Source organism: Mchenga conophoros, linkage group LG4 (genome assembly GCF_057382185.1).
Source record: "Mchenga conophoros isolate Kocher_MC1m ecotype Shallow Benthic linkage group LG4, M_conophoros_male_GT1.1, whole genome shotgun sequence".
Lineage (NCBI taxonomy): Eukaryota > Metazoa > Chordata > Actinopteri > Cichliformes > Cichlidae > Mchenga > Mchenga conophoros.
Genome location: NC_140529.1, coordinates 30019519 through 30046514, shown reverse-complemented (window position 1 = coordinate 30046514; position 26996 = coordinate 30019519). Strand labels below are relative to the sequence as shown.

At 37.8% G+C, this 26996-nt stretch overlaps 1 protein-coding gene across 1 annotated transcript in view; it reads right to left on the bottom strand.

The window, feature by feature from the left end:
• Positions 1-16535: 16535 nt before the first annotated feature.
• hs3st4 (heparan sulfate (glucosamine) 3-O-sulfotransferase 4) overlaps positions 16536-26996 on the bottom strand; it is a 95310-nt gene continuing 84849 nt past the window's right edge. The window contains exon 2 of the mRNA XM_085271690.1: positions 16536-21211. Coding sequence (XP_085127816.1) covers positions 20557-21211 — 655 coding nt within the window. The 3' untranslated portion in view covers positions 16536-20556. The remainder of the gene's footprint in view (positions 21212-26996) is intronic.

The following is a 26996-nucleotide window of genomic DNA, read 5'->3' as shown; positions in this document are numbered from 1 at the left end:
TCAGGGGTGATTTCAAGCATATTGCAAGTCTTTTTTTTCCTGACATTGTAGGCAAATGGGGGTTCATTCATTATTCTGTAATTAGCCTGCTGTTAGTCTCCTGGTATATTATTCATTACATGCATTTGCCCCACAGTGTTGTGACAGGAAAGGTAAAATGAATGAGTGCCATAGATAGGATCAGCCACACCAAGCTGCACTCCCATGGTTAATACTATGCTACAGCCAGAAAGTAACCTGCTCTCAAAGCCATTGCTAATTGACCATCTCTCTCACACTCTGTCTCTCTTTCTGTCTCTCTCTCTCTTGCGCGCGCACACACACACACACGACCAAAAAAACCTTGGAAATCTACTACTGTAAGCATGTGAGAGCTTGTACAATATTCACCTGTGACACAAACAAATCTCTAAAATCTTTTGTTCACAATACTGCGAGAAGATACAATTCCAGTCCATTATTTTGGGTGCAGGTGGCACTTCATTCTTGGAAGTTTTTCATTTTGGTAGTGGAAAGCACCAACAGCTGGAAAATGTAATGTTTCCGTAAATGATGCTTCACGGTTGATGGTGAACACGATGCTTGTTGACTGATAATGTTTCAGGGGGCTGAAAACAGGCCAACTCAGAAGGATTTGGTAGGATGTAGGAGAGCGACAGGACAGTGAATCATTCTGTAGGGATCAGTGCACAAAGAGAGGCAGCTCACCTAAATGCAAGCAAAGCTGGGGGAGCTAGATTTCTGTGTATAAGACAAGAACACATCAACATTGTATTGATCTACAAGTTACCGCAGCAGACAAATTACACAGTCTCATGGGAATCTGACACATTATATAGAAAAGAAAAGAAAATGAGTTTTAGAATGCAGTTGGGAAATGTTAAACTATATAGAGTTCTGTATATATAGTATTAGAAGATATAATGTATATGTGGGCGTACTACCAAGTATCCCAACTAGTCATCTTCATCTTGGCTGTTTTTCATATCCAAAATTCTCCTCACATTTTTTCCAGGCAACCTTGATCCCTGAGAGCACACAAGTTGTAAACACTTCAATAGCAGCACAGTTGTTATGGTAAAGCATAACCAAACATTTGTTAATTTACACATCCAGTAAACACATATCAATAAAAGCATACATTTTGAGTTAAATCCCTGCCCACTGCATAAATCATATATAATCTGTCTTTAGCATTCTAAATTATCCGCTATGTGCTCCGGCTGACTGATAAATCTATCTGTCTGCTGTTTAATGCTTAGTTTAATTTTGACACCGTTTCTGAATTGTGAAATTGCTGCATGGGTACACTTTTTAAAACCAACATCAGAGAATATAGCAAAGTCAAGAGTGAGTTGCACCTCTGTGAAAGCACCATTGATGCTCAACAACTTTTACAGATTCGGAGCAATTTACCATTTACACACAGGCAGTACTAGACAGGATGCAAGTGAGGATTAACTAGGGTCAAAAAGCTGCATTCTATAACCTGGATGTATAAGACTTCTCTTCTCTGCTGTGATCTGATTCTCTGTAACTTTGTATGGTGGTATCACTTCTTTGGATCTAGTGCCAATAATCGCAGCTTTCCCTTCTATTTCCAAAATTAGTGGTAGTTATCCTGCTTCAGCTGTTATAATATGTTTTAGTGATTTATGAAGTGATTTTTACAAATTGGCTTTTGATTTATTCTGAAATCTGACTGCGTAATCTTGACCCTGTCCAGACCCTTAAATAATTATTCATTTTGCAATTAAAGGCTAAATTGGGGGCACTGGCTTTCTGAATTCTTTGTTAGTAAAGTTACATCTGAGGTGAGAACTCCCATTTATGCGTGGGACTGATGACTGTACTGGTGTGGTGTAGCTACTCACTTAGATGCACTACTAGAGAATTTGGACCCTTTTTAATGACAAGTCAGGCAAGACCTCCTGTATATGAATATCTGAGATATAACATAAGTTACAAGTTTATGTTTGTTTTCATTTACACTTTTGTGTACCAGCTTTTTCAGGAATAGGTGAAATTTCGATAAATGCATATTTTCCTCTCCCAAAGTTTAGTATTTTTACACATGTATAGATTTTGTTCATCTGCTCACCACTTAAGCATATCAGTATTTAGGTTTACACATCTTAGCAAACATCAGTTTCACTTATTGTTTTTCTTTTATTTCAAATATCTTGAAATTTGTCTTTTTTGATGCATTTTCATATATTGCTGTGTATGAAATATGTGGAATCTAAAAAGTGTTATTATTTGTCTGAGATCTTTTCCTTACGCAGCATATTCCGAATAAGAAAATGTTTCACATAAACAGCAGTTAAATGGATCTCTTTGTTTGCCTGTGCCCTGTGCGTTTCAGGATAACATTAAAATTGATTTTGCCGCAGGGGATCCAAAAACTGTCCAAAGGAGTCCCTCACCCGTACGCGTTTCCTTGAACCTGGATTCCCACTTGGGATTTGATTCTGGCCCTCATCTTGTGCCTCGGTCTAGCAGAGTTTCTGCAACACAGCAACATTTATATTTCAGCGGCTGAATATGAATTATGCACAATAAGCAGTGAGAAGGAATTTAATGATGCCTCACTGGTACAGCCTGCCTCAACAAACGAAGAGTGATTCCCCCTGTCTTAGCTGCAGGGATGGAGGTGCTGATTTGAACAAATCTTTGACCTCATCCTTCTTGTTGCTTAAGGTTTACAGTCAATGCACAGGTTTGGAGAGAGAGATGGGACTTGGGGTAGCTCACCCTGTCAGAATATTGATCCACTCTGACATCTCATGTAATGATTCTTTGTCAGTAAAGAAATGACTCGACAGGCTGAATTTGGGTGGTATCACCAGTGACTTTTAATTAAGACTCCTCTGCCATCTCCTTTTGACCTCGTCATCTAAAGCACACAGCAGCCAGTGAGAGTTGATGTTTTGTCATTGAAAGAGCGAACACTTCTTCCACAAAAGCAGATGATGAGTTATCCTCTGTCGCTCAGTATAACCTTGATTTGCTGAAGGTAAAACTCCTGCCATGAATGAAAATAGTATTTTGTAACAACAGCATTTTAAGCATATTCTTCCATGCACGGGACAGTTTGTTCTACGAGTCTCACAGAGCTCAGCACTTGAACGTCTAATTCTGATAAACAGCGGAGACACTTCTTGTGCTTCTTTCACGAATATTTGATGTAAGCCTCCGCAAAAAAAAAAAGAGACATTTAAACATACATGCACACGGATTCACACTTACATTGCTAACAGCAGTGGTTTCCAGAGACAAAAAAAAGTGAAATATTTGCTAAATACGTCTGATTAATGGGATAATCTGTCCTATTTTACAACCTATTGTAAAATGATTTCTGCATTCTTTTACTGATTTCCATTCAAAGTGGAAGAAAATGTCATTACAATCAAAGTCCATTGTAATTTGGGACAGCGGGGAAATGGGTTCGCATTTTGTATCAAGCTCATTAAATGATATCAGGAATGGTGCGCTTTAACATGCATTCTATGTAATGTTCTCTCTCTGATGTACTATTGTGTAACTATTAATATTTTTACCTTTTTAACACTGAAGATTTTCTTTTTTTTTCTGGCCTTATTATGTTCAGTGTATTTCTTTGAAGTATTAAGCCACATAAACTAATAAAAAAAAAGAGATGGTGTCTGGTTTATTGAGAGATCGTGTTTTTTCATCTTTGGAGGATGATATTTTATTCATAGTTGTTACATTAAAAGAAATTAAAACTGTGGTATTTCTACATAAGCAACTGTTGACTCTTGGTATTAGTGATGATGACTATACCTATGTGCACTGCAAATGGATATTCATGGGGTTTGACTCTGAGCCACATCACATTCTTCAGAATTAGAAGCTCACTGCCTGCGAGTCAGTGTTAAAATAGGAAGGTGAAAGGCTGTGTTGGCTGTGTGTTTGGGATGTGTGTTTATTTTCCCTATGGTGCTACATAGTTAATAGTTATTAATTTCTGTATCGTGACATGGAAGGCTATTATTACAGTATATTTATTAACCATTTCCCACAGGGTGAAAACAAGTCTTTTTTCTGGTGCATGTACACATGATGTGACACACATAATAACACCATTGTCCTTGGTAGCCCAGGTAGCCACCGCCATCAACTTGTTTTCTTTTGCTACCTTTAAAAAATGGGTCAGGAAATAAAGTACATTTTAAGGTGCGATATTGAAGGGTTCTTTATTTTTTAGAAGCTGAAATGGTTTTCCAAATGTTTTAGTTTGTCTGCTCTTGGCCGCAGGCTCCCATTTGAGTCTAGTCACAACACTGTAAATGCCTTTGGACATTTACTCATAGCGATGAGCTATATTCAGCTCACTGTTGACAGACTTACTCTAAATGATTTTATTTCTCATTGTAAGGGCATATTCCTTTTTGCATATCAGGCAAACAACAAACGGTGTTTATGCGCAGAGGATTTTAACCTTGTAGCCTATGCACGAAAAAAAACCAACATCCTGCTGAAGCAGATCAATGAAAGCTATGCATATGCACAATAATTGCAAGGTATGCTTACTGTAATAATATAAAAGAGTCTGGTCTGTTTTCCACATATTTCATAACAAATAAATCTGCTCTAAGGGTGATTTCACTAGCTACGGATCACCACAGCTCATTCCTCCATATGTCCCTGCCTGCACTGCGTTGTCTTTTGGACTGTTATAGGACACAGTTGTTTCTGCAGCACAGTTCCAACTCTCACTATCTGTTATGATTTCTTCTGCTGTCATTTCTATTCAATTAAATGATAAGCTTTTTTTAACTTTTCAAATGAAGGTAGTGTCCAAACTCTTTTCAGGAAGAGGGGTTATATTCTACTTCAATATGTGTGTTTTTTTTATAGGTAGAAAGATTTACCTTTAAACCTCCATACTTCCTAGCTGCTTTTACCTGTGCTATACTTTGTGCCATTTCAGTTCTCTCAAGAAGTTTAATCAATAGGTTCGCAGAATCTTTGCATCTCCTGGGAATCCGCTTTTTTCTTGATTAAAAACACAGGCTTTGACAGCAACTCTTTGCTGTAAAATACACAAATTCCAGCAGATGGGCAATGGTAGTATTTGTTGAAAACATTAACAAAGTGTTCTCGGTTTGACAGTACGGACAGCAGGTCAGGAATACCAACTTGCTTCTGTAATCTCAAGTAGGTTCATTAAACCTGTCTAAATCTTCTCAATCTTCTCAACTCAATGAGTCTAAGAAACACACACACGGGAACAAGAGCTTGATCTTTTGGGTTGTGTTGTTGGCATACACTGCTATAAGTAGCTCAATTGATCAGCAGTTTCTGAAATACTCAGACCATCCCAGCTGGGAACAACAGTGCCACGCTTGATGTCTATTAAATCACAATTCTTGTTGTTTCAAACCTTGTTTACATGCCTAAGTGCATCGGGTTGCTACAAAGTGACTAGCTCATAAGATATTTGCGTTAAAAAATATTTGAACACATGTACCTAATGAAGTAGCTAGTGGTTACTGTGTTTTTAAAGGCTGTATTCATCTTTTCTGTTATTTAGCATGTTGGCAATGTCTGATGCCTTCATGATGCTAAAAAACTAATATCTTATAATAACTTTATCTATAAACAAGCATGTTTTTTTAAGAAGAGCAAGAATGCTAGTTGGAGACTAATGATGTTTTCATGCACTAACCATCTTTTTTTCACCCCATTTTAGTATTGCTCTTCAAGTGTTCTGCTTAGGAGTTGGATTGCTTGAGGCAAAAATCTGACATGAGTTTGAGTCCTGCATCATTTATGCATTGTCAGCATTGGCATGCAGTAGCTGCAACAGATTCAGTCCAGTGAACAAACATATTGACGTGCTGCCACCATCTAAAAGATTGAATCAGAGTCATCATCAGCTTTATATTGTTCCAATGAAAATAATCACATTTTTATTTAAAGAGTATTTCACAACTCTCAGCATTGACAGAGACTTTTTATTTCAACCAAGAAATAAAGCAAGAGTGGAAGTAAGTACTAAGAAGAATTTTAACCGAGAATGAAATAGGATAACAGACTAACAGTGATATGTTTTGAAAATTTTATATAATGCACAATACAGTTTTTTTTTTTTGGTTAAGAGTTGATTGCTAATATCAAGATTGACAGGTGCTTCTGTTGTTACATAAGAATTTACTACAAGACTTTTTCACAGCTTTAAATTGCATTAATTTTAATGGCAAGTCCCAGTCAGTCTGATAGCGAACCTACTGCATGTACGGGCAAAATCATTATACATTTTAAAAACGCATTAAGTCTGTTAAAGTTCACTTTTATGAGACCAGAGAGCAGGAATAAAAAGTTTGAGTTGAAAAGAAAATGCATGAACATTTTGAATTAAGATGTAAAAAAAGTCGTGGTTTAAGGTGGAGGAATAACTTGATCCTTAGTTCAACCATCTTGTCAGAGAAAAACTGAATGCTAGATGTGAAGTTTCTTCATCTCCCAAGGCCTCGAGTCATGATTCAGGCCCCATTTGCATTCAGAGCTGCGATGCTTTTACACAACCTAAGAAATATACCTGCCACTTGCGGGGTCAAGCATACTCCTTCAAACACTATCTCCAGACTGACAGACGTGAAGTGGATAGTTTATCATACGCCAACAATTAGGGGCTAGATTAGTGCTGATAGAAAATGTAAGCAGTTGTCATGACCAGATGAGAGAGTGAGCGATCAAACAGGATGGAAAGATGCAGCTGTCAGCCTCATTGTTCAACTTTGACTGGGGTTCAATTTAATATGGTGGGAAACCTATATCCACATATTTATCTCTCATTTATATTTCATTAGTGCAAATCCACTATGGATCAACTTACGTTTTGCCTGTATTTTCTCCCTACACCGTAGCTTCCCTTGTCTTCTTGTCCGTCTTTATGCCAAAAATTATGTTTTCAAAAAACTACAGGGTACAATATGCTTCTACAAAATATTACATTTCTGACAGGCCATTACTTTAAGTCATTTTTTCAAAAAATGTTATATTTACATAATATTTCCACTTTTTTCATGCTGAGATATATAATATGTTTATGTTGCAAAATATTTGGAAAACAAACACATAAAATCCCCCCCCCCCCCCCACACACACACACACACACACACACACACACACACACACACACACACACACACACAATACCCTCATTAGTGCTAGACAATGGACCACTGGGTGTTGATTCCCTGAAGTGTGAAACTTTCTGCCTGTCTTAATTCTTGCTGTTAAGCAACACACTCACTTCTTTCTTCTACCTACGCAGACGATTCTTCTTCCACCCAAACACTGTGATCTGATTCCTTTAAGCTATTGTCTCTTTTTATGACTTAAAGTCAGACATACAGTACACAGTGTTCCTTATCTTCTTCAAACTTTGCACACATTTAAATAATTTAATGCAAAAGGAAAAAAAAATCAGTTTATTCAATAAACATTTTCTTCTGCACGTACAACCAGAATGTTGGATTTACCAATACCTACTAAAATTTACAGCAATACATCAGACCTTAGAATTCATGGCACATTCAGTTTATGGACCCTTTTCTCCAGTTGTCTTGTTTCTGTAAATCTCCCTGCTTGGTGCAGGATTTACTGGACTCCTGTTAGCTGTAGCGGTCTTTCGTGAGAGTCAGTAAAAAAATGAGTGAGTGCGATTTTCTTATGGGAAGCCCATAAGCTGAAGTGTGGCACATATGAACAGAAGGAACACACATTAAATGTTATTCACAGCATTACATTAGGCAATATCCAAAATTGAAATGCAGGGTGAATCCCAAGCAAAGATCCACAGTGTGAGCTTAAATTCGCATGGTCGTGAACATTTGGGTTTTCATACAGGGAGTTGTCAGAGAGGCATATTTTAAGAAATTCACTTCAGAGGCGAGTTTAATTACTATGCACGAGTGTGCATGAATAGCTGTAGTGTAATGACAGTGTACGCGAATTTACTGTGTATAAACATGTGGAAGATAACAAGGATGCTTTTTAAAATTAAACACTTTAAATGTTTTAACTTTAAAAGGATTATAATTAGTGCCCTCAGTTTAACTGCACTTACTTTGAGGCACACTGGGTTGTGGTGACCAGGTGTTGCACAGTAATCCCTGCCTAAAAACCTATGAGTATTCAGAGCATGATAATTTAAACTGCATGCATGGCTCGGCAAAACAGAACAAATAACCCCCCTTGTCACTTCTGCAAAATTTACCATGCGGGGCGAGAGATTAGCAGTCCTTGTGGTTGAGGCGTAAAGGGATCAATAAATCAATCATTTGAGTCTAAGAAGTCAGCTGGACATCATGAAGGACCTCTAATGTCAGGAGCCTATTAATTGGTTTGTTTATGGCGCTCCAATCACAACATACCACACCTCTCCCACAGAAAATTAATGATTACTGGCAAAAGGTTAATATCCACTCAGCTGAAAATGAATCAACACTGAATTAATGGGATCATTACCTACACGGATTGATAACAAAATTAGTCTTCTTTCAAAGCAGTGCTTTCTGGGATGTGGTGGTATTGATTTGAAAAATAATGTATCTGTTACTGAAGCCCTTGACCAGATGGCCCTCACTGAGCGATCCCTAATGCTGAAGGTTGCAGCCAATGAAAGAATGGTTCGGAGTAGAACGAAATGTCCTTCACATCAGATTTTTCCCCCTCTCTTATGATTTCAAAATGAATAACCATGGATAATGATTGAAAAAAAAAGCATGGTGTTTTGCTTTATATTTAATGTTTGGAAGACAATACCATTCCTTCCTACATCTAAAAGTTGCAACATTGTTTTTGAGAAGACTCCAGGGTTTTTCTTTTGTGTTGTTTTTTGTACCATCCTATTTTTTGCTGTTTTAAAGAGCTAAACTATCAGCATATCCCACCAGTAGTGATTCATATGCGTGAAATAATGTCTCTGTGGAAAATGGCACTGGGTTAATAATTGGCAGGGAGTAGGACAGTACTTAGAGTAGACTCTGGAGATGGGTTGATTCATGTATCAATTCTTCATTTGAACAGCACTTCAAAGTAACACAGTCAAATTGAATCTGCAACAGAGCTGAAATTTTATGTTAGTTGCAGACTGTAAGTTGAGGGTTTCTTTTTGCTTTTGTTTATTTGGTTTTTTAAAAATATTGTATATCTAATACTGATCTTCTTTTTCCTGTTGTAAGAAAATTCATTTTATTGTAACCATTTTTGTATTTTTGTAGTTATCCGTCATGGTCCAGGTAAGTGGCTGTGTTTTGTTCACCAGGTGCTGGTCTCCGCCTTTGGGTGGAGACTCGACAACCTTTTCATTGTCCACACCTGCTACCAATCACCATGGCTGTATATATATATATATATATATATATATATATATATATATATATATATATATATATATATATATATATATATATATATATATATATATATATATATATATATATATAAATAAATATAAATAAAAAAATAAAAGACCAGCGCTCTCAATGAGTCATCGCCAGAATGTCTGCTAACCTTCGTTAGTGCAGCCTGTCAAGTCAAGTTAAGCTTAGAATTCCTGTATACTAACTGTTTGTTTCCTGTGCTTGTAGAAACCCCTGGATCATCCACCACCTTTTCAGTTTCATGTTTCCCTGGCCGCTGGTATTCTGATGAAATCACGGTCCCTGTTCATGCCACTGCCTCTCTGGATCTCTGGGCTCCCTGGATTCACTTCAAATGGACACTCACCCAGACCTCATCGTCAGTCCTTTTGCCCCGCACCTTTGCTTACTGGATTACAAGTAAGACAGAGCAGCACATGCATATATTTACCGGTCTCTCAACCAGTACTCCACCTGACCCTTGTCTCCCTCTGTTAACAGTGACTAAGACCACCGAACCCTATGCCTTGATACCTGTGCTGAAAATCTTCTGCAGACCCTGCTGTTGGTTTTCAGCTGCTGCCCCAGACTCTCACCCTAGCCACAGCTCTTGTCTAAAATCCTGTTACCAAGTTCATGCTACATTACTACAGCTCCGTCAAGTCTGGATACTGGGTCCACTCTTTGTTCTGGCTACACCACCCTGACTGTTATCCATATGGTGTTATACAGTTGTAATGTAATTGAATCTATCGGGCAAAAATTACCACTTAGTCTAAGGCTGCTAGTTCCTTTGGTCATTTCAGCATCTCTTTGCATTTATATCTATATATGTAAATGATTAGCAGTGGATTAGCAGTCACACAAACTTATATACCAATTAGTGACACCCTGGCAACTTTAGGTTGCCAAGGAAAAAAAAGCATGCGTATGCCCTGACCAGGTGGTGAGTGGTTGCTGGCAGTCACTAGACGATTGCTACAGTTCCAGACACCAACACAAATTCCTATCATAGTGACAACAGACATGCAATCTTTCTTTTAATTTTTAGATATAAACACAACGTCAACAAAAGAGAGCTGAAGGTCAAAACAAACCCAAAGAGATTACTTTATTCTACTTTAAGAACAGGAATAGGTAAAACTTGAGATTTCAAATTTGACTGCTCATCACTGAAAATAATGTTAATATGTCTTCTCTAAACCGCTCCCCCATCTTCCCAGCCCATAGACTACTGAAAAACAATGACATAATTGTAACTGTAATATTATTACTGAATTTAGCACAGAAATGCCTTACAAAATTGCGAAAACAAAAAATGTAATGTAATTGCAGTAACACGTTGTTTTGGAACCGCTTACATCCACTGTGAGCATCCTGAGCAGCATAAAACTAACCTGAAACAGAGAACGTTTGGCCCCAAAGTAAAAAATTGTCCCTTACCTGCAATCAACACATTCAATGGTAATTGAACAGTGTTTGCACACAAATTGACATCTTCCATGCAAACTACGACTGTGCAACCAAAGGAAATCCTAAAGATGTTTTACTTCTTTACCATAAATTTAACCTAGTGACTCTGAGCAACTTCCACCAACCAGTGAATATTAATTTTATTATATTATCAACCTGTGGATTCTAGGGGGAGACTGACTCGTCTCTAGGCCTGCCCAACTGGGGCATTAGCAACAAATTTCACAGCAACCTCCAACTACCACTCACCAACTGGTTGGGGTATACTAAGTTTATACTAAGTGAGGCTGCAGGGGGAATCACAGACCACTCTCTTGGTCTGTGTAAATGATACCTGGGCTATTTTGAAATTGATTCCACAAGTGTGTCAACTAGTATTTTTTTGTTTAAAATGACGTTTTTCAAAGGGTGTACAGGTAGTTTTCACAAAGTATTTAATGTTAAAATATGAATCTATTCAATGATTAATAATAAATTAATAATTTCTCAATTATTTACTTTTAAGCCTATTTTTCTAATAATATTGTCCTCTAGATAAATATACAATGAACACACATATATATATATATATATATATATATATATATATATATATATATATATATATATATATATATATATATATATATATATATATATATATATATATATATATATATATGTATAAAAAAAACAATAACATTCTTGTGTAAATATTAAAGTCAAACCAGCCTTATCAAATTTAGCTACAAGTTTAAGCTTTTTACTTCTACGTACACTTATATACTTAAACATACTGGATTTCTTTTTCTATTTTATCTATATATTGGACTTGTTCCTTCCAAATAGTGTTCCATACCAACTCAAATGTTTGTCTGAAAAGCTGCACCAATAGGATCATTTAAAAATCCATTTCATTTCCTGAACGACTCTACTTATGCAAATGTTTCTCCCTGTTTTCAGTATTCATAAACTGTCTGCCGAGATCCAAATTTCTTAAGGGAAATCATCCCATTAGTGATTTCATCACTCCCTCAAAACAAATAAGTGTTCAGTTTAGGAAAGAAGCGGCACTCACTACTAATCACACATCTTCTCAGTTTGCTTGTTAACACAAACATCACATTGTTAATGCTGTACTTGGTCTCTTTTTAAAACAAGTTGCTTCAAAATTTACTATTTTATAAAATTGATTTTTGCTTATTTGTCCTTTGGCTTGACAACAGCTTATCACATTCCTTCAGCCAACACTGCAGTCCTTATATTAATTAACACTAAAGCTTGGCTCCGGCATATAATACAGCTCAATCCAACTGTGACGTGGCTGCCTCATGCCTACTCTTAGTGCCTATTGGGGGTTTATTATTATTGTTATCAGAATCAAAATCAGTATGTAAATTATTTAGAAAGAAACAAATCTGTCAATTTTAGTATTGATTTGAATCTTTTTTTTTGTCTTACTACCTGAACAACACAGTTTTACACCTGCTAAAATATTTTACCTAATATTAATTTGGGTTATGCTTCAGGATAACTAGCCTTGTTTGGAAAAGGATCCAAATTCATCAAGCCACAGACACACATTTGTATTAGCCATAGACATATGCATTTATTTTTTTTCCACACTTTCCACACAAACTGGACTTTAATACTGCTGCTTATACTTCTTCTGTATGAAATGTCCTCAAATTCAAGTGACAGAGGATGTCTTTAGAAGAGCTTGTGAAGTTTTAGTGGAATGCCAGATTTCAGAGGTGTGGACTCGAGTCACATGACTTGGACTCGAGTCAGACTCGAGTCATTAATTTTATGACTTTAGACTTGACTTGAAAAAAATGTTCTAAGACTTGTGACTTGACTTGGACTTTTACACCAATGACTTGGGACTTGAATTGGACTTGAACCGGTTTACTTGAAAAGACTTGATATTTTACCCCAAATATAAAATCTAACATGCATATTATATAGAGATTGAAAATGTGACGTCATTCACGGGTAGAACCGCAAAGGATTCTGGGAACTCGTGGCAAGCGGTACTAGCGCACGCAGGCTTTCAATTAAAATCAGTCACACAGCGATAAAAAGAAACACAAAAATGTCAAGAAGCTGTTGTATTATTAACTGCAATAGCCGGTCGCATGACAGCCACGGGAAGCCGACGGGTAAAGAGATCGGTTGTTATCGGATTACGTCGTTGAAGAGAAATTGTTCGAGCCATGTTTCCGAAGTAACAAAGACGCGACGGATGGCCTGGATTGCAGCCATTCAAAGACCAAATATAACGTCCCAGAACACTCCAGCTCACAGGTTAGTCTGCTCCAAGCATTTACACGAAGGTCAGTGTTTTTTAGTAGTTAATACGTCATTTTTCATAACATAATTGGTGATATAGGTTACAAGCAAGTCTGGCGCTGAACAGAAATTGTCGCGCTATGCTTCTTTGTTTATTGTGCATAAATAGTAAATTATCCTGACACAATATTGTGTTTCGCTTCTGTTATTATGGTACATTGATAAAAACATATACTTTTATTCACAGGATAAAACAGGTTTTTTGTATCACTAATTGCCCAGTGCGATTACAGACTGCGGTAAAGTGAGCCGTCATTTGTGAGCCGCGGTCAAGCCAGCCGCCTCCTATCCGCGCGGTGATTACAGCATACAATATTATTGTCACTGCTACATTTCTGTAACGCTACCAGAAATTATTTCCACTACTAATTAATTACCGTTGAGCTCAAAGGTCCTATTAATAAACGGTTAACGAATGTGTATTTATGACGACAATTTGTGAGACTGGTAAACTTATGATACGTACGATGGTCTTTCGTTCTACACGGTGCATTTCAAGGTCCTGTACCCATCCGTAGGTAAACTGTACCTGGGCTTGTTGCAGTGACCTGAAGTTACTAAACTTCATGAGTGTATGCACTCACTCCAAGAAATGTATAATTATAAATATGCATATAAATATGCTAAGATGAGATAGCTGACTTCATCCAACTAGCAAATGTTGTCCAGGCTACGTTGGTGATGCAGTTTTTTTTAATGTGTATGATATTTTTGTCATGCGATTTTAAAGCTGGTCCTACAACCGCATCCAAGAATAACATGCAGCTTATCTCAGAACTGTCGGTGAAAATTATTATTGGAGCTAGGTTTAATTGAGCTGCATTTTAAAGAGGTGCAATTTCACAATTTGTGTATATTTTCTAAGTTCACTATTTTGTCATGTGTTGAGAAAAACACAGATTTTAAAATTACATGGTGTTACGACCCGGCTCAAAAGCCGCAACATAAAAAAAAGGAGATGAATAACAGAGTGTGGGTGAGAAGAGGTTTCATCCTAAAATGGAAAACCAGGTTGGCTAAAATGGCTGGTGCCACCAAGGCAAAGACTAGTGCACTGCCGGAAAGCTTGCCTCAGGTATGCTTTTATCCACACCTGACTAGGTGTGGTCAATTAGCACCAGCTGAAAACACTGAGACGATTAAAAGCTGCAGAGGGACGTAACACATGGTCTAATATTTACATTTAGCATATAACTGCAACATTATTTTTTCATTTTTTTTTTTTAAAGACTCGAAAGGACTTGAAATTCAAAGTTTCAGACTTGTGACTTGACTCGGACTTTTACACCAGTGACTTGAGACTCGACTCTGACTTGCCTGACATTACTTGAAACTTGACTTGAGACTTGAGGATAAAGACTTGAGACTTACTTGAGACTTGCAAAACAATGACTTGGTCCCACCTCTGCCAGATTTTAAAATGATCCATTGCATTGGCCTAAAGTTCAGACATTCAGGTCTGTTCCTGCAGGGCTAGTCTCTACATTTTTGATCCTTCTTCTGATCTTCACTGAGATAAATTTGGTACCAAGTAGATAAAGACCAGGTGTGGCTTGTAAAGTAGCAAGAAAGACCAGAGTATCTGCAGAACACCTAGTATCTATTGGGCCTGAAGCAGAAATATTTCAGTGTCATATATATTTAATTTATTTTCATTTCTTCTGTTTACTGGCATGGCTTGATAATTTCTTGTTCAAAGTTGTCTTTAAAATGTTGTATGAATGAGTTTCTTTCCCCCCCCCTATCAGTCATATAACTGCAGTCACCTGGCTCTCTCTGATTAGAATAGAAGTTGCTGCTCTGGGTCATGTCATCTTTTTACACTCTTGCCCATTGTTTATTTGAAACAACAACACAACCAAAAATAAGTTGACTTAAAACCACAGCATCTGTATGTGTGTGTGTGTGTATGTGTGTGTGTGTCTGAGTTAGGGCGTTGTTGTTGTTGTTGTTATTGTGAGCATTAATAAATGATGGGTAGGGGAAAAACCACTGGGTTAATAGCATTCACTTGCAACTAGATTACTGTGCATTACCATAGCAGACTTTGGGAAAGCAATGTGATTTTCTGCCAATTTCATTAAACATACATTAATTATGTATGCCTAATTTACTGGTCTACAATATCAACATGTTTATCTGTCAGTGATTACTGTTTAATTGGTGATTAGATGATAACTGTGAGCTCTAATAGTGAATGGCATTTTTTGCTTTTGAAGTCATCTTTGCTCATCTGGACTTTTTACACAACACACAATACCTGCATTGAAAGGACAGTATCAATTAACAGAGCTCAGAAAGCTGAATTAATAACAAACAACATCACGGGTGGTAAAAATACTCTACCAGACTTCCTTGATTTTTAGATTCAATTACTTGTCAGTTTTTATTTTTGCTAAAGTGCTATGAATCAAAAGTGTTTGTCGTTTTTTAACAATTTCTCCATCGGAAACATGAAAATTTGTAATAAAGTGGACAGTTGCAAAAAACAGAAGATGATTCATCTCTGAGTCATTGTAAAAAGCATCACACAGGATTGCACGCAAGAGGAGGCAGACACAGAGAATGTGTTGGGGCAGCAGGGATTGAAAATCACCCATCACAGCACGGAGAGGAGAACGAGTTTTGAGTCAAGATTTATGAGAAGATGCTTTTTCTCCACTGAGGTGGTTAGGAGGAAGTTCCTGATTTGGAAAGTGGCATTAGATGAAATGATTGGTCATAATTGCCAGCACTGATTCTGGTGTATGGAAATGGCAGGAACTGTTGATCTCAGGATATTGGAACCATGTGTGATTGAACACTCTTTCTGTAATAATCTTTGCTCTTTTGTTATTGACTTGAAATGATTATTACAGCAACTTCAGAGCGAGCTTCAACACCAGCTTCGACTGAAATGGGTTGGAATATAATTTCTTCTCCACAATACAGGGCAACACTTTCATACATTTCCGATGGAAATGTAGTTTATTGCTAAAGAAACATACTTCATGTTTGAATTGCAGGTGCTGGTATGTTCGATTACTACTGCAAGGGTTGTTCTTGGCAACTGATCGTTCTCATTGTCTGACCCACCCCTTGTATCCATCTGAAGATATACACTGTTTAAAAAAAATACATGACTGTAGAGAATGGGAGAGGGATTTTAGTAATCAGATGCAGAATCAGGTTCAGATACATGGGTAGCATCTCAAATCAATGACTGCCTAAACCACACTTGGGACTAGGGGTGGGTACCGGTATCTGACATAAACGGTAGTAACCAGACCGAAAAGCAGCGCACATTTCGGTGCTTTTTTTTTCCTGAGCTGTGATACACTTTAGATTCTAGTAGCCAATCATTTTACATTTTCGAGGATAGTAGGCGGGTCCAGGTACGTACCTTCTTTTAGAGCAGAGCTACAGATTAAAAATGCCCAAGGCGAAGCGGTCAAAAGTCTGTACTTCACAGCAAAAGATGCAAACTCAGCAGCCTGCAACAAGTGCTTTAAGGTAATACTGTCAAAGGAGGTAACTCCTCGAATCTGATGAAACGCCTGGCGATGCATAGCGTTTTTTTTTTTAAAAGCCGAAAAATGCGCCGTATTTGATAGCTTGCTGCGAGACCTCACACCGTGCACATCTACTGCGGGTGTGGTGCCTGTTATCGGACCCCGAGTTAGCAACATCCCCCAAAAACCCGAAGAGGAGAGTCCTGGCCCCTAGCCCTGCCAGTGTAGCAGAAATGATGACGGATGATGATGGCAGCAGCAGCCGTTCTTCTCTGCGTGAGTAGCTTAATGTTGTTCGAGTGTAATTTACGTTGAGTAGGCTAACCACGTTATTACATTAATGCATGTAAGGTGAACTAGCAAACATCATCATAGCTACATGCGGCTGTCTTCTTGTTTGATGGCAGATACTCCCTTCACGCTGGCCAAAAAGGCTAAAATGACCAAAGAAAAAGTGGAAAGCAGTTAAACATGAGAGGTTTTTGGACAAAGTTTGTGTTTTTTCCATTGTTTAAGCACTGCTTCCAGCCAAGAGTGATACTATATATGCCCCATAGCTGCAGAAAAGGCTAACATTGTTATCTTTTTACAAAAAAAACAGCTGAACATGAGAGGTTTTTGGACCAATTTTGTGTTCTCCATTCTTTAAGCACCGGTTTGAGCACCGTTTAAGCACCGGCACCGTTTCAAAAGTACCGGTTTGGCACCGGTATCGGATAAAACCTAAACGATACCCATCCCTACTTGGGACATTTCCATGCAAATAAAATTCCTCTATAGATGAATTATTTCACTAAAAATGAATAAAAATTACCATGATGTAAACTTCCATCTAATTTTCAGCAATTTTTTGTGGATCTTTTGCAGTTGCTAAAAAAAACCTTTATTGCGTGTTGACAATTAGCAAACAAGTTGCTTAAAGATTTTTGAAACCTTTTCTAAAACTACATTTCCAAATGAATCTGTCCTTTACTAATGTGAATGTCAGTGGACATTAAAATGAGCAATTTAAGAGACTACATTAGAGAGTTACTCAGAGTGGAGGAGTGCTAAGTTGTCAGAGTTGACACTATTGTGCCTCTTTACACAGCTGGTGATCATTCACTCAAATGAAGTGAAAAACCAATTAGTTGGTAGTAATGGAGACTTCTCTTCAAACATCCATGTTTCCGCAAGCAAACTATTAACACTGTATTTTTTTTTTCTTCTGCACCCTCCATTATGCTGTATATAATTGGAGCTCATAAAATAGAAAAGTGAATGCATACTTTCGCACTTTACCATGCACAGATTAAAGCCCTTCAGCCAAAAAGCAAACACACAAAAGGCTACTGCAAAAACATTTGTTGGTACGTCCAAGTGCTTTTTTCTTTCTTTCTTTTTTTTTATTCAAAGCACTGTTTCAACTTCCTGCCAAATTTTCAGTAATGTCTGACAAATATGAATTTGTACCCCATTTCCGAAATGATGGCACTTAAGCAGTGACAGTTTGATGAGTAGGTGACACTCATTTATCATCACAATCTTCTTTACTTGAAGCTGGAAACAGTGTGGAACCACATTAACACAGCATGACCCCCAGTGGGAGGAACACATGAAGGACAGCTTAGCATGTCTTTCATGCATGGTAAGCCTTGTCGGATGTATCACAGTGCTCCTCCTGTACCTAAAACAAGCAAGAGATACAAAAAAAAGGTGCACGTGTTTCTGTTAATGAGCAATTGGATCCAAGTTTTCACTTTGGAAAGGAATTCTCTTAAGTGTGCGATCCTGGAAATGCAAATGACAACACGGCTGCATATTCAAAGATGTAAAATGGAGTCGTCATCTGTCCTAATAACCCTGTAGGGTGCTTTCTGCGGATTTCTTTGAGTATCTGTACACTGAGTAGGAGGGACTGTCTGGCTTGGAAGTTGGATAATGCTTGTTCTTAAGCTTAGCAAAAATGTGAATAAATAAATGAAAAATGTGAATAAATAAATGATGATAAGGGCTTTTATTAACTGTGTGATTAGCATGTCTTGCTTGCAGTTCACTTATCTTTATTCAGTGCCTCACCTTTGTGAAACAGCCAACACACTTCACAGCTTTGGAGGATGACATGTGTGAGGAGAGAGAAATAGATAGAAAGGGGGGGGTAAAAGTGCAGAGACATTGTCAAGAAAACACCAAGGGATGGCTGCACAGAAAAGCCTCAAAGTGGAAGTTGTGACTCTGGGATAGTGAGACTCAGAGGTAAGTGTTCAGGCTTGGTGCTACAAAGGGCAGTATAGTGCTTACTTTGATTGAATCAATTGCTCTGTGTAAGTAGCTGCTGGTGCTGGCTTCCCCTGGGTGACAGAGAGGTCTACAGAGAGCGAACCAATCCAATCATCCATGGCAAGAGAACAGGGAAGATTAACAGAGCAATGCATCATAGCTGTAGCAACCAGTGATGTGTAGCAGACTGTATTTATTGACTCATTGGCTGTATTGATTGTCTCAATTGATGAAAAGTCCAGAGACAACAGACAGACGCACAGCAGATTATGCAAAATCAGAAAATAATAAAGGAAAGATGATGGGTCATGTTGTTATTTCATTGTATGAGTAAATTAACATTTCACAGCAAAAGCCTGTAATATCTGGTACAAGCATTCAATCAGTTAGCGTTGCTGATCATGTGATTAAGTGTTTGCTAGTAAAACGTCTAGTTACAGCACATTTGACTGGCATGAGTTATTCCATTCAAGTTAAGCACATACAGTAATGGCTTGGTAATTTACCTGGGCATGTATGTAGCTTTTCCTTGACAGCAAATTCTCTTTGACATTGACATTGTTCCAACAGCAGCAGCAGTTTATTTAACACGCCATTAATCTCTAACGACAGAAGACTGCATAGCAGCAGATGTTTGGTAACAAACTTCTGCTCGGTCCTCTGTTTTTCTTCACCCTCATTGACATGTATTACTGTGACAAGAGGAGGGTCACAAGGCAAGCAGGACCACAAAAGTCAACTGTTATTTTTGGGAATGCTTTGGCAGCACCAATTTTTTCTTCTGCCTAGATGCAGACTCGTTTGATGCACAAAGAGAAAACAGATTCATTTGTAATGCTATACCAAAACTACTCATAGTGCACCACACTGGTGCGCATGGTCGTCAGTATGCTAATGTTCAACTGTGCAGTGAAACAATCCAATTATTGAATGATGGCCACAGTACATCTTCTCTCATATGTATGCAATTAATGAGTGCAGATCAACCATAACAGTGACACAGAGTAAATTAACACTTTGGTAAACTTAAAAGGATTGTCTCCACTCAGATATAGACAACTGAAAAGATGAGCACATGTCAAAGGATTATAGTTCTATGTCTATCATGTCCTCTTTTCTCTCTCTCTTATAAAGCAGCAGAACTCTTTTAAAAGAAATAATACAGAACGCTTCATGGCATTAGCCATTGAAATAGAATATCTTTTTGTACTGAATGCTGGTGAGTGGGCGTGAGGGCAACAAACTGCAGGAAAGTAAAGGGAGAAGAAACAGGCAGAGTTTACCCTTAGGGCTCATGAGGTAAGGACACTTAACTCATCGCATGCATTGCCATAGTCAACATGATTTTTTTTATATCAGTTCTATGCTTTAAACCCAAAAGGAATAAATCATCTCATTTACACAAATATAAATATATTTTATGTTTAGTATATACAATAATGATCTGCCATCATCAAGAAAAAGCATGTCAGTAAACTCTTGCTAATGGGTACAGACACTGCAAAGACAGCCATGATTGATTGGCGTGCTCAAGCACTCTCTGAAGATGAAGCCGGACAAGATTAGTTTTAGTGAGAAGGCTGGTGGTGTGGCTGAGCCGTGCCATGCTAGTCCTGAGAGCTACGAGTTTCACTGTCCTCCTCCAGCTCCCATTCAAAGTTCTGACCAGTCATTTGGTAGAACATCATGTTAAAGGGCTTGTAGAACTTGTGCAGCCGCCGAATCACATCTGGGTCAATTTTAGGATGAGTTCTCCCTTTAGACTTGCCAAGGCATCTGGGAGTGCTGCTGTCCTCTGGCTTCTTTAGACATGGAAATCCTTTCGTTTTATTAAAGTAAAAGTGTTTGTCTGTGACAATCCGCTTCAGTCCCAAGAAGTCCTGCACTTTGGCCATCTCACCAGCAGGATCCACAATGAGCCTCTCTCCACTGACAAAGTGCATTTGGGAGAGTGGGAAATACTGCATCCAGCTCTCCAGGTGAAGAGCATATATTCCTATACGCAACGCACTCCACGAGGCATCTATAAGACCCAGCGTCCGGTTCTTAAAAGCCAGAACCTCAAAGGTGGGGATATCGGGTTTCTTGGACAAAGTCTGTGTATAGTCTGAAATGGCTCTAGTGACAGGATTACGCACGACAATAATAAGCTTGATGTCTCTTGCCATGGAGTGGATGCGCTTGGGGGCATGGTTAGTCACAAAGTAGCTTGGTGTCTTTTCCATGGTGATCTGCCCCTCCAGCGTTGAAGGCATCAGGTCTCTGGGAACAGAAACAGCAGAGGGGGAAAAAAAAACAGCTTAGCATGGTATTACCCTCAACACCTCTTCCAGTGCAAATAACATACCCAAGGACAAGGTGCAAGCAAATCTGGTACATTTACTAAGCAGTGCATTATTCGAAATTACAAGAGAAAATAACCGTTATTATCACTGGACATTATGTTGTGAGGAGAAACATACAGCTAATTACATCCATAGAGTAATATGCAAGAGATAAAAGAAGGAAGATGAAACAGCAGGAAAGCAAGTATGCTCATTGCTTAATTGACTCCATCTGTGTTACTCCAGGAGCTGTTTTGGAACTTTAATAATGAGTTCACTGCATATCATTAATACTGGGGTGCCTGGGGTATTGTTTTGTCATACATTTATTATGCATGCTAGGCTCACACTCTGTGCAGGCAGTTTTATTTCTAATGCACATGCACTTCCCCGGCAGGAGAAGATTGGAATGGGTGCAGGCAGCTCTTTTCTTTTGCTCTTTCTGCTGCATTTAAGGTTAGGGGCCAATCATTTAAAGCAGCAGTGATTAATTATCAGATTCAAGGAGATAATTTGCAGTACAGTTGAAATGTCCCAGACTTGATGAATTAATCCAGGGAGTCGCAGGAAGCCATGTGCCATTGCCACCAATATTATGAGTTTCATCTCTGAGTTGTAGGATAGGCCACTGCAGAGGCAAGTATATCAAATGCACAGAGGCAACTCTTGTTTTTGCAGCTTTTATTTTTGTATCAGTAATAAAGCATAGCAATCGCCTCAAGCAAACCCTTATCAAATGTTTACACTGATGTTCATTCCAATCCGTACTGTTTTCTTTGTTTGTAAGCTATGTGATTCAGTGCTAAATTGGTACATTAAATCCTCTGTGAGACATGCAGATTATTTAACTACTAACGAATACAAGCACAGGAGATGTGTAATACACTGTAAAAAAGAAGCAGAATCCAAGCACGTAGAAAGCTGCTTCCTTCCAAATTCACCAATGTTTGCTTGGAAATGAATGTCCGAACAACCGACCAAAATCGAAATTATTTCTTCTGGAGACTCACTGATTTAGTGGAGAAATTTCCCCATAATTCTGGGATAAAAGCTATTTCCTTCTCCCTGCAATATTCTTTTCCCATTTGGCTGCCCTGCACCACAAACCTACAGTTGTAACGATATAGTCACATCAATCATTTGCATCTTGGACATATTCTAAATTAACTGTTCTCCAGCAAAGAATCCAATTTACTCTGCTAGACATAAGAGCTGTTATGCACATATCGACCACACACATGTACCCACGGATACTCGGCTGAAAGTCTCACAAGTGGCCTGGTAATTGCATCTCAGTAACAGTATTGCCTTCCTGATGGGTAATTTCCCTCTGGATTATGTTTGTCTCTTGACAGTATAGAACTGTGGTTACTTCTGGGCCTGTAATGGGATATTAAACATATCTACAGATAGCATAGTGACCAGAAAGAGTATTAGTTTTCATTATATTCAATCACTTTCCACACTTCCCCCTTCCAGTAATAAATGGCTAAAGATTGTTTTAACCTTTCAAGGACTTCAGGTCTGTCTGCCATTAAACTCCAAAGTCCAGTAGGTGGTCTAATAGAGCAACATCGCCATGCAGAAAAAAAAAGTTCAGATACACACCACAGCGAATCACCTTGAAACAACCGACGTCCTACTGTATGGACATTAGCTGCAGCGTCTCCCTGGCAATCTTTGGAGCATATCCAATTGAAAGGACAGTTATACAGTGTTCAAGGTTACTTTTTTTGAAAACACAAACATAGCAGGCTATTATTGTAATCACGCTCATTGCTTGTCATCATACATTTAATTAAAAAAGCGAGCGAAAGCACATAAGCCCAGTAGCTTGTTATTGTGCTTTTGATTGAGAATCAGTCATGGACCATGTACGTCTAAAATGTCAGTTGGATGTTGAGGCGGGAAGGAAATCAAAACACTGATAAGCAAGCTAATTTTACTGTGCATTGAAAATGACTCCTCTGGCCTTGCAGTCTAGTGGAACTGAAGTAAACACGAGCAAACAGTTAATTCTTACTTTTTTTTCTCTCCACATCAGCTGCTCAGCTCAATGCAGGTCATTCAGGTGGGTAGCTAAATAAAATCCATAGCGCTAAAGTGGCGCTGCTCACCATCTGTTGTTTACTGCCTCACACCGAGAACATACCACATAACATTTATTTCTTGCATTTCAACACGTGCCTAACACTTTATTTACATAGCAAACAGAAGTTTGAAGATAGAGGAAAGGTCTCTCATACCATTTGATGAATTCTAACTGTGTTGCATTACAAGTATCTAAGGAAATAATATAAAATTACTCAAAAAATCATTGTCAAGATATGATCCTTTGACAATTTATGGCATAAAAAATATTTCCATCAAATATTAACAATACATTTTGCAATCAGATACTTTGAGTGGAAGAAAGAAGTCATCCACAGTGAAATAAATTATGAAAAGACAAAATCAACCTTTAAAACAAGTTCACTTTCCAGTTGCACCAAGGTTACGTACTCGTAGGAAGGGAATTCCATTTTACACCCACTCCTCATAATTTTCAGATCCGGAGGATGCCATTTGAGAAAGTTGATTCATTAGTAAGAATGTGAAGTACATCAAATCAAATTTGTTGTGTGTGTGTGTGTTTGTTAAGACAAAATCTTAGTAGATAATCACAAGTCTTAGTTCCTAAACACCCACTACAACATACGTGAGCATTTAACTCGATGTTTCATTCTGTTTTGTCAAACTGTTGTGCGGGGAATATTTTGAGGTATGATGAGGTGAGGCATGATGCTCATTTACATTCCCAGATACTAATAGGTCCAAGCTGTTTATGGAGAAATGCAGTTTCTCCAGAGAAGCTTTGCTGTTTCTAATAAACTCTGGCAGAGGAATCAACGCTCCCACAGTCTCTCATTTGGATTGATCACATTTCAGCAGCAGAGTATCAATCTGCCGTGCTTCCTCCACGTCATGTCAAATACAATCAATTATTCTAAAGGAGTCCACTCATAATAAGCTGACTCCTTGGAGAGTGTACTTTGGAGAGGGGGCCAATGTTGTGGGCAGATTTGTGTGATTTTTCTTTTTTTCAATAACGCCTAAAAACTAACATAATGATATTGAGGTGTAAATTACAGGAATTCTTTGCTGTCTGCCAATATTGACTCAGTAAGAGAGAATAATCGTTTTGTCGGGGAGGTGTCAGAATCTTGTCATCTTGCCATTTATGAAGGAACATACTTGTTAGTCCTATAATAGAGAAAGCAGAAGTTGTACTCGGATTTACTAAAAATGGCTTTGATAAACCTTTATAAGTTAACCAGTGCTTAGTACAGGCAGCCCCCCCCCCCCACCCCAACAAAAAAACAAACCAGTGCAAGAACAGGCAAATGTATTACACTTACAATTGGAATTACAAATATCAGTCGAGGGTGTAAAAGCGTTTTTCATCAAAAACAGTCAAGACATTTGCAGTGAGAGATATACTGTGGTCATTTTGCAATGAATAATCCAATTATTTTACCATGAGTGACATGTTTGTGATTACAGCGGCACAAAGAACAAAGACATGGGTTTACTGCAAAGTGGAGAGAAAACAAAGGTTGGTCAAATGAGTCATTCTTTGCTTGGCTCTCAACAAGTGGATGCGTACATGTTTGGCACACAAAAAAAACAAGCCCACAGGCCAGAGCAAAGGGGTCCTGGTGGGTCTGCTGTGGAGTGGGAGGCATTGTTTTGTCACGGTTAAGGTGCAACTTTTGGGAAGAAAATAAATAGAGAGAAGGCTGCCATTCTGAGCCATCAGATCATGTTCAAGTAATGGGAGAGAGTTTGGCTTGTTTTTTGTTTTTCTCAACCTGAATCTGACCTAACCACATGGTTGTGTAGTGAAAGTATCCTTTCAGCAGCCTTGCCTTTAAGCTATTAACTGGATTTAGTTATGCAATGTACATAGAGCCACTTACAATTACAGTGAGAATATTATGTGATTTGTCATTTAGAGCATTGAAAAAGTGACATTAGGCTTTTCACATGTGTCACACCTATATACATATATTTAATGAATTCTTTTTTGTTCATGTTTTAAGTTTTACATTATAATAATTAAAGACACGTGTGCATACACAGACACAAACTTAATCCATTTATTGCTTTTAATGATTCCTTCTGAATCACTTAAACATTATGTCTTTCTTTCACTATCTTCAAATCCAAGGGGCTTTTCACACCAGAAAGATATCTATATGCATAATAGGCATAAAAGCCTTTTATTGAAATCCAGTAAAAGAGAAGATATGGTTGAATGTATTTAATATTAGCTCTGCATGCTACTTTTTTGTGCAGTAGAGTCTCAGATGCAGAGCTTTTACTATTACATTGGGCAATATGGAAATGGTTAATTTTTACTTTTAGAATTTTCCTGACTCGTTTTGCGTTAAACACTTATTTTCTTTCACTGACTTCCAGTTTATTTCATTTTTTCTTTTTTTTTCTTGTTTACATTTACTGGCTGTTGTTATTAAAAACACAGATCTAGAAGTAGTTTCATGAGAAAGATGAAACCAAACCAAACTGTATTTCAAAATGCAGTCAGGTGCTTGGTAATCAGCAACGATAAATGCATTTTTATAAAAAAAATAAATCTATACTACAACATCGTTTATTATTGTTTATTCTACAATATCCCCTTTTACTCCCTTAAACTGTTTTTTGTCTGTTAATCAACTAAAATACTAGCTATTACCAGCTATTTGAAAAACCTTTAAGACTACCATGAGCATTGTTGAATATTATTTTTATCTATTTATTTTTCTTTTCACTGAGAGTTCCCAGTTTGGCTGATGCACAAAGAAGCAGCGATGAAACCAGGCCCATACTGACTGAAGAGTGTTGCTAGGTTGTTTCAAAGCTGTTTAGACAATAGGATGAAACCATGCCAAACTGCAGTGAGATTTTTTGTTCCTGTCTTTAATCATAACAGTACATTGGGTGATAGAATGAGGAACACTGTTTTAAAGTCACTTTATCATTTAATAGTACACTAAATTTATTAACTGCTATTATGTGAAAATTACTATTGGTGTGGTATTACCACCTTTTAAGAGCCAAAATAAGCAAAGCAGATTAAAATCATATTTCAAATATAACAGCTTTCTCATACTTACTAAGTAGTAATTAGGAGGTAATTGAGGGATAACTCTAAGTTAATGGTCTAGTAGCTGGAGAATATTTTGTGATGAATAAGTCATTAATAAGTGACTTATAATTATTTCTAAAGAGTCATTAAGCTACTAATGTGCATAATAATGGTAAATAAGTACACCTTAACATGGACTCCTATTGAACTATGAACCAAGTTCTAAATAGCTTAAACACATTTCAGATTTAATGCTGTTTGTCATACAAACTGTTGGCTTTCTTCTCAAGTGCATTGCTTTCTTTCACCTGCAATGCCATGATCACGGAATATAGACTGTATATCTGTCCACATTTATCATGCTGTCTTTACAGATGCACCACATTCATTAATTAAATGCAACATTTTGAGCCTAGCGGTCAGAGTTATGCTAAATTGTTGAATGTTAATATTGTCAATCTTTCCTCAGTAGAGATTAAAAGACAAGCAAATCATGTCTGTAACATGACAAGGAGAGCAAAACTGCTATAGCCTCCCCACTCTAAATAAGCCTATTATACTTGTACTTCTGCGGGACTGTAGACTTTGAGAA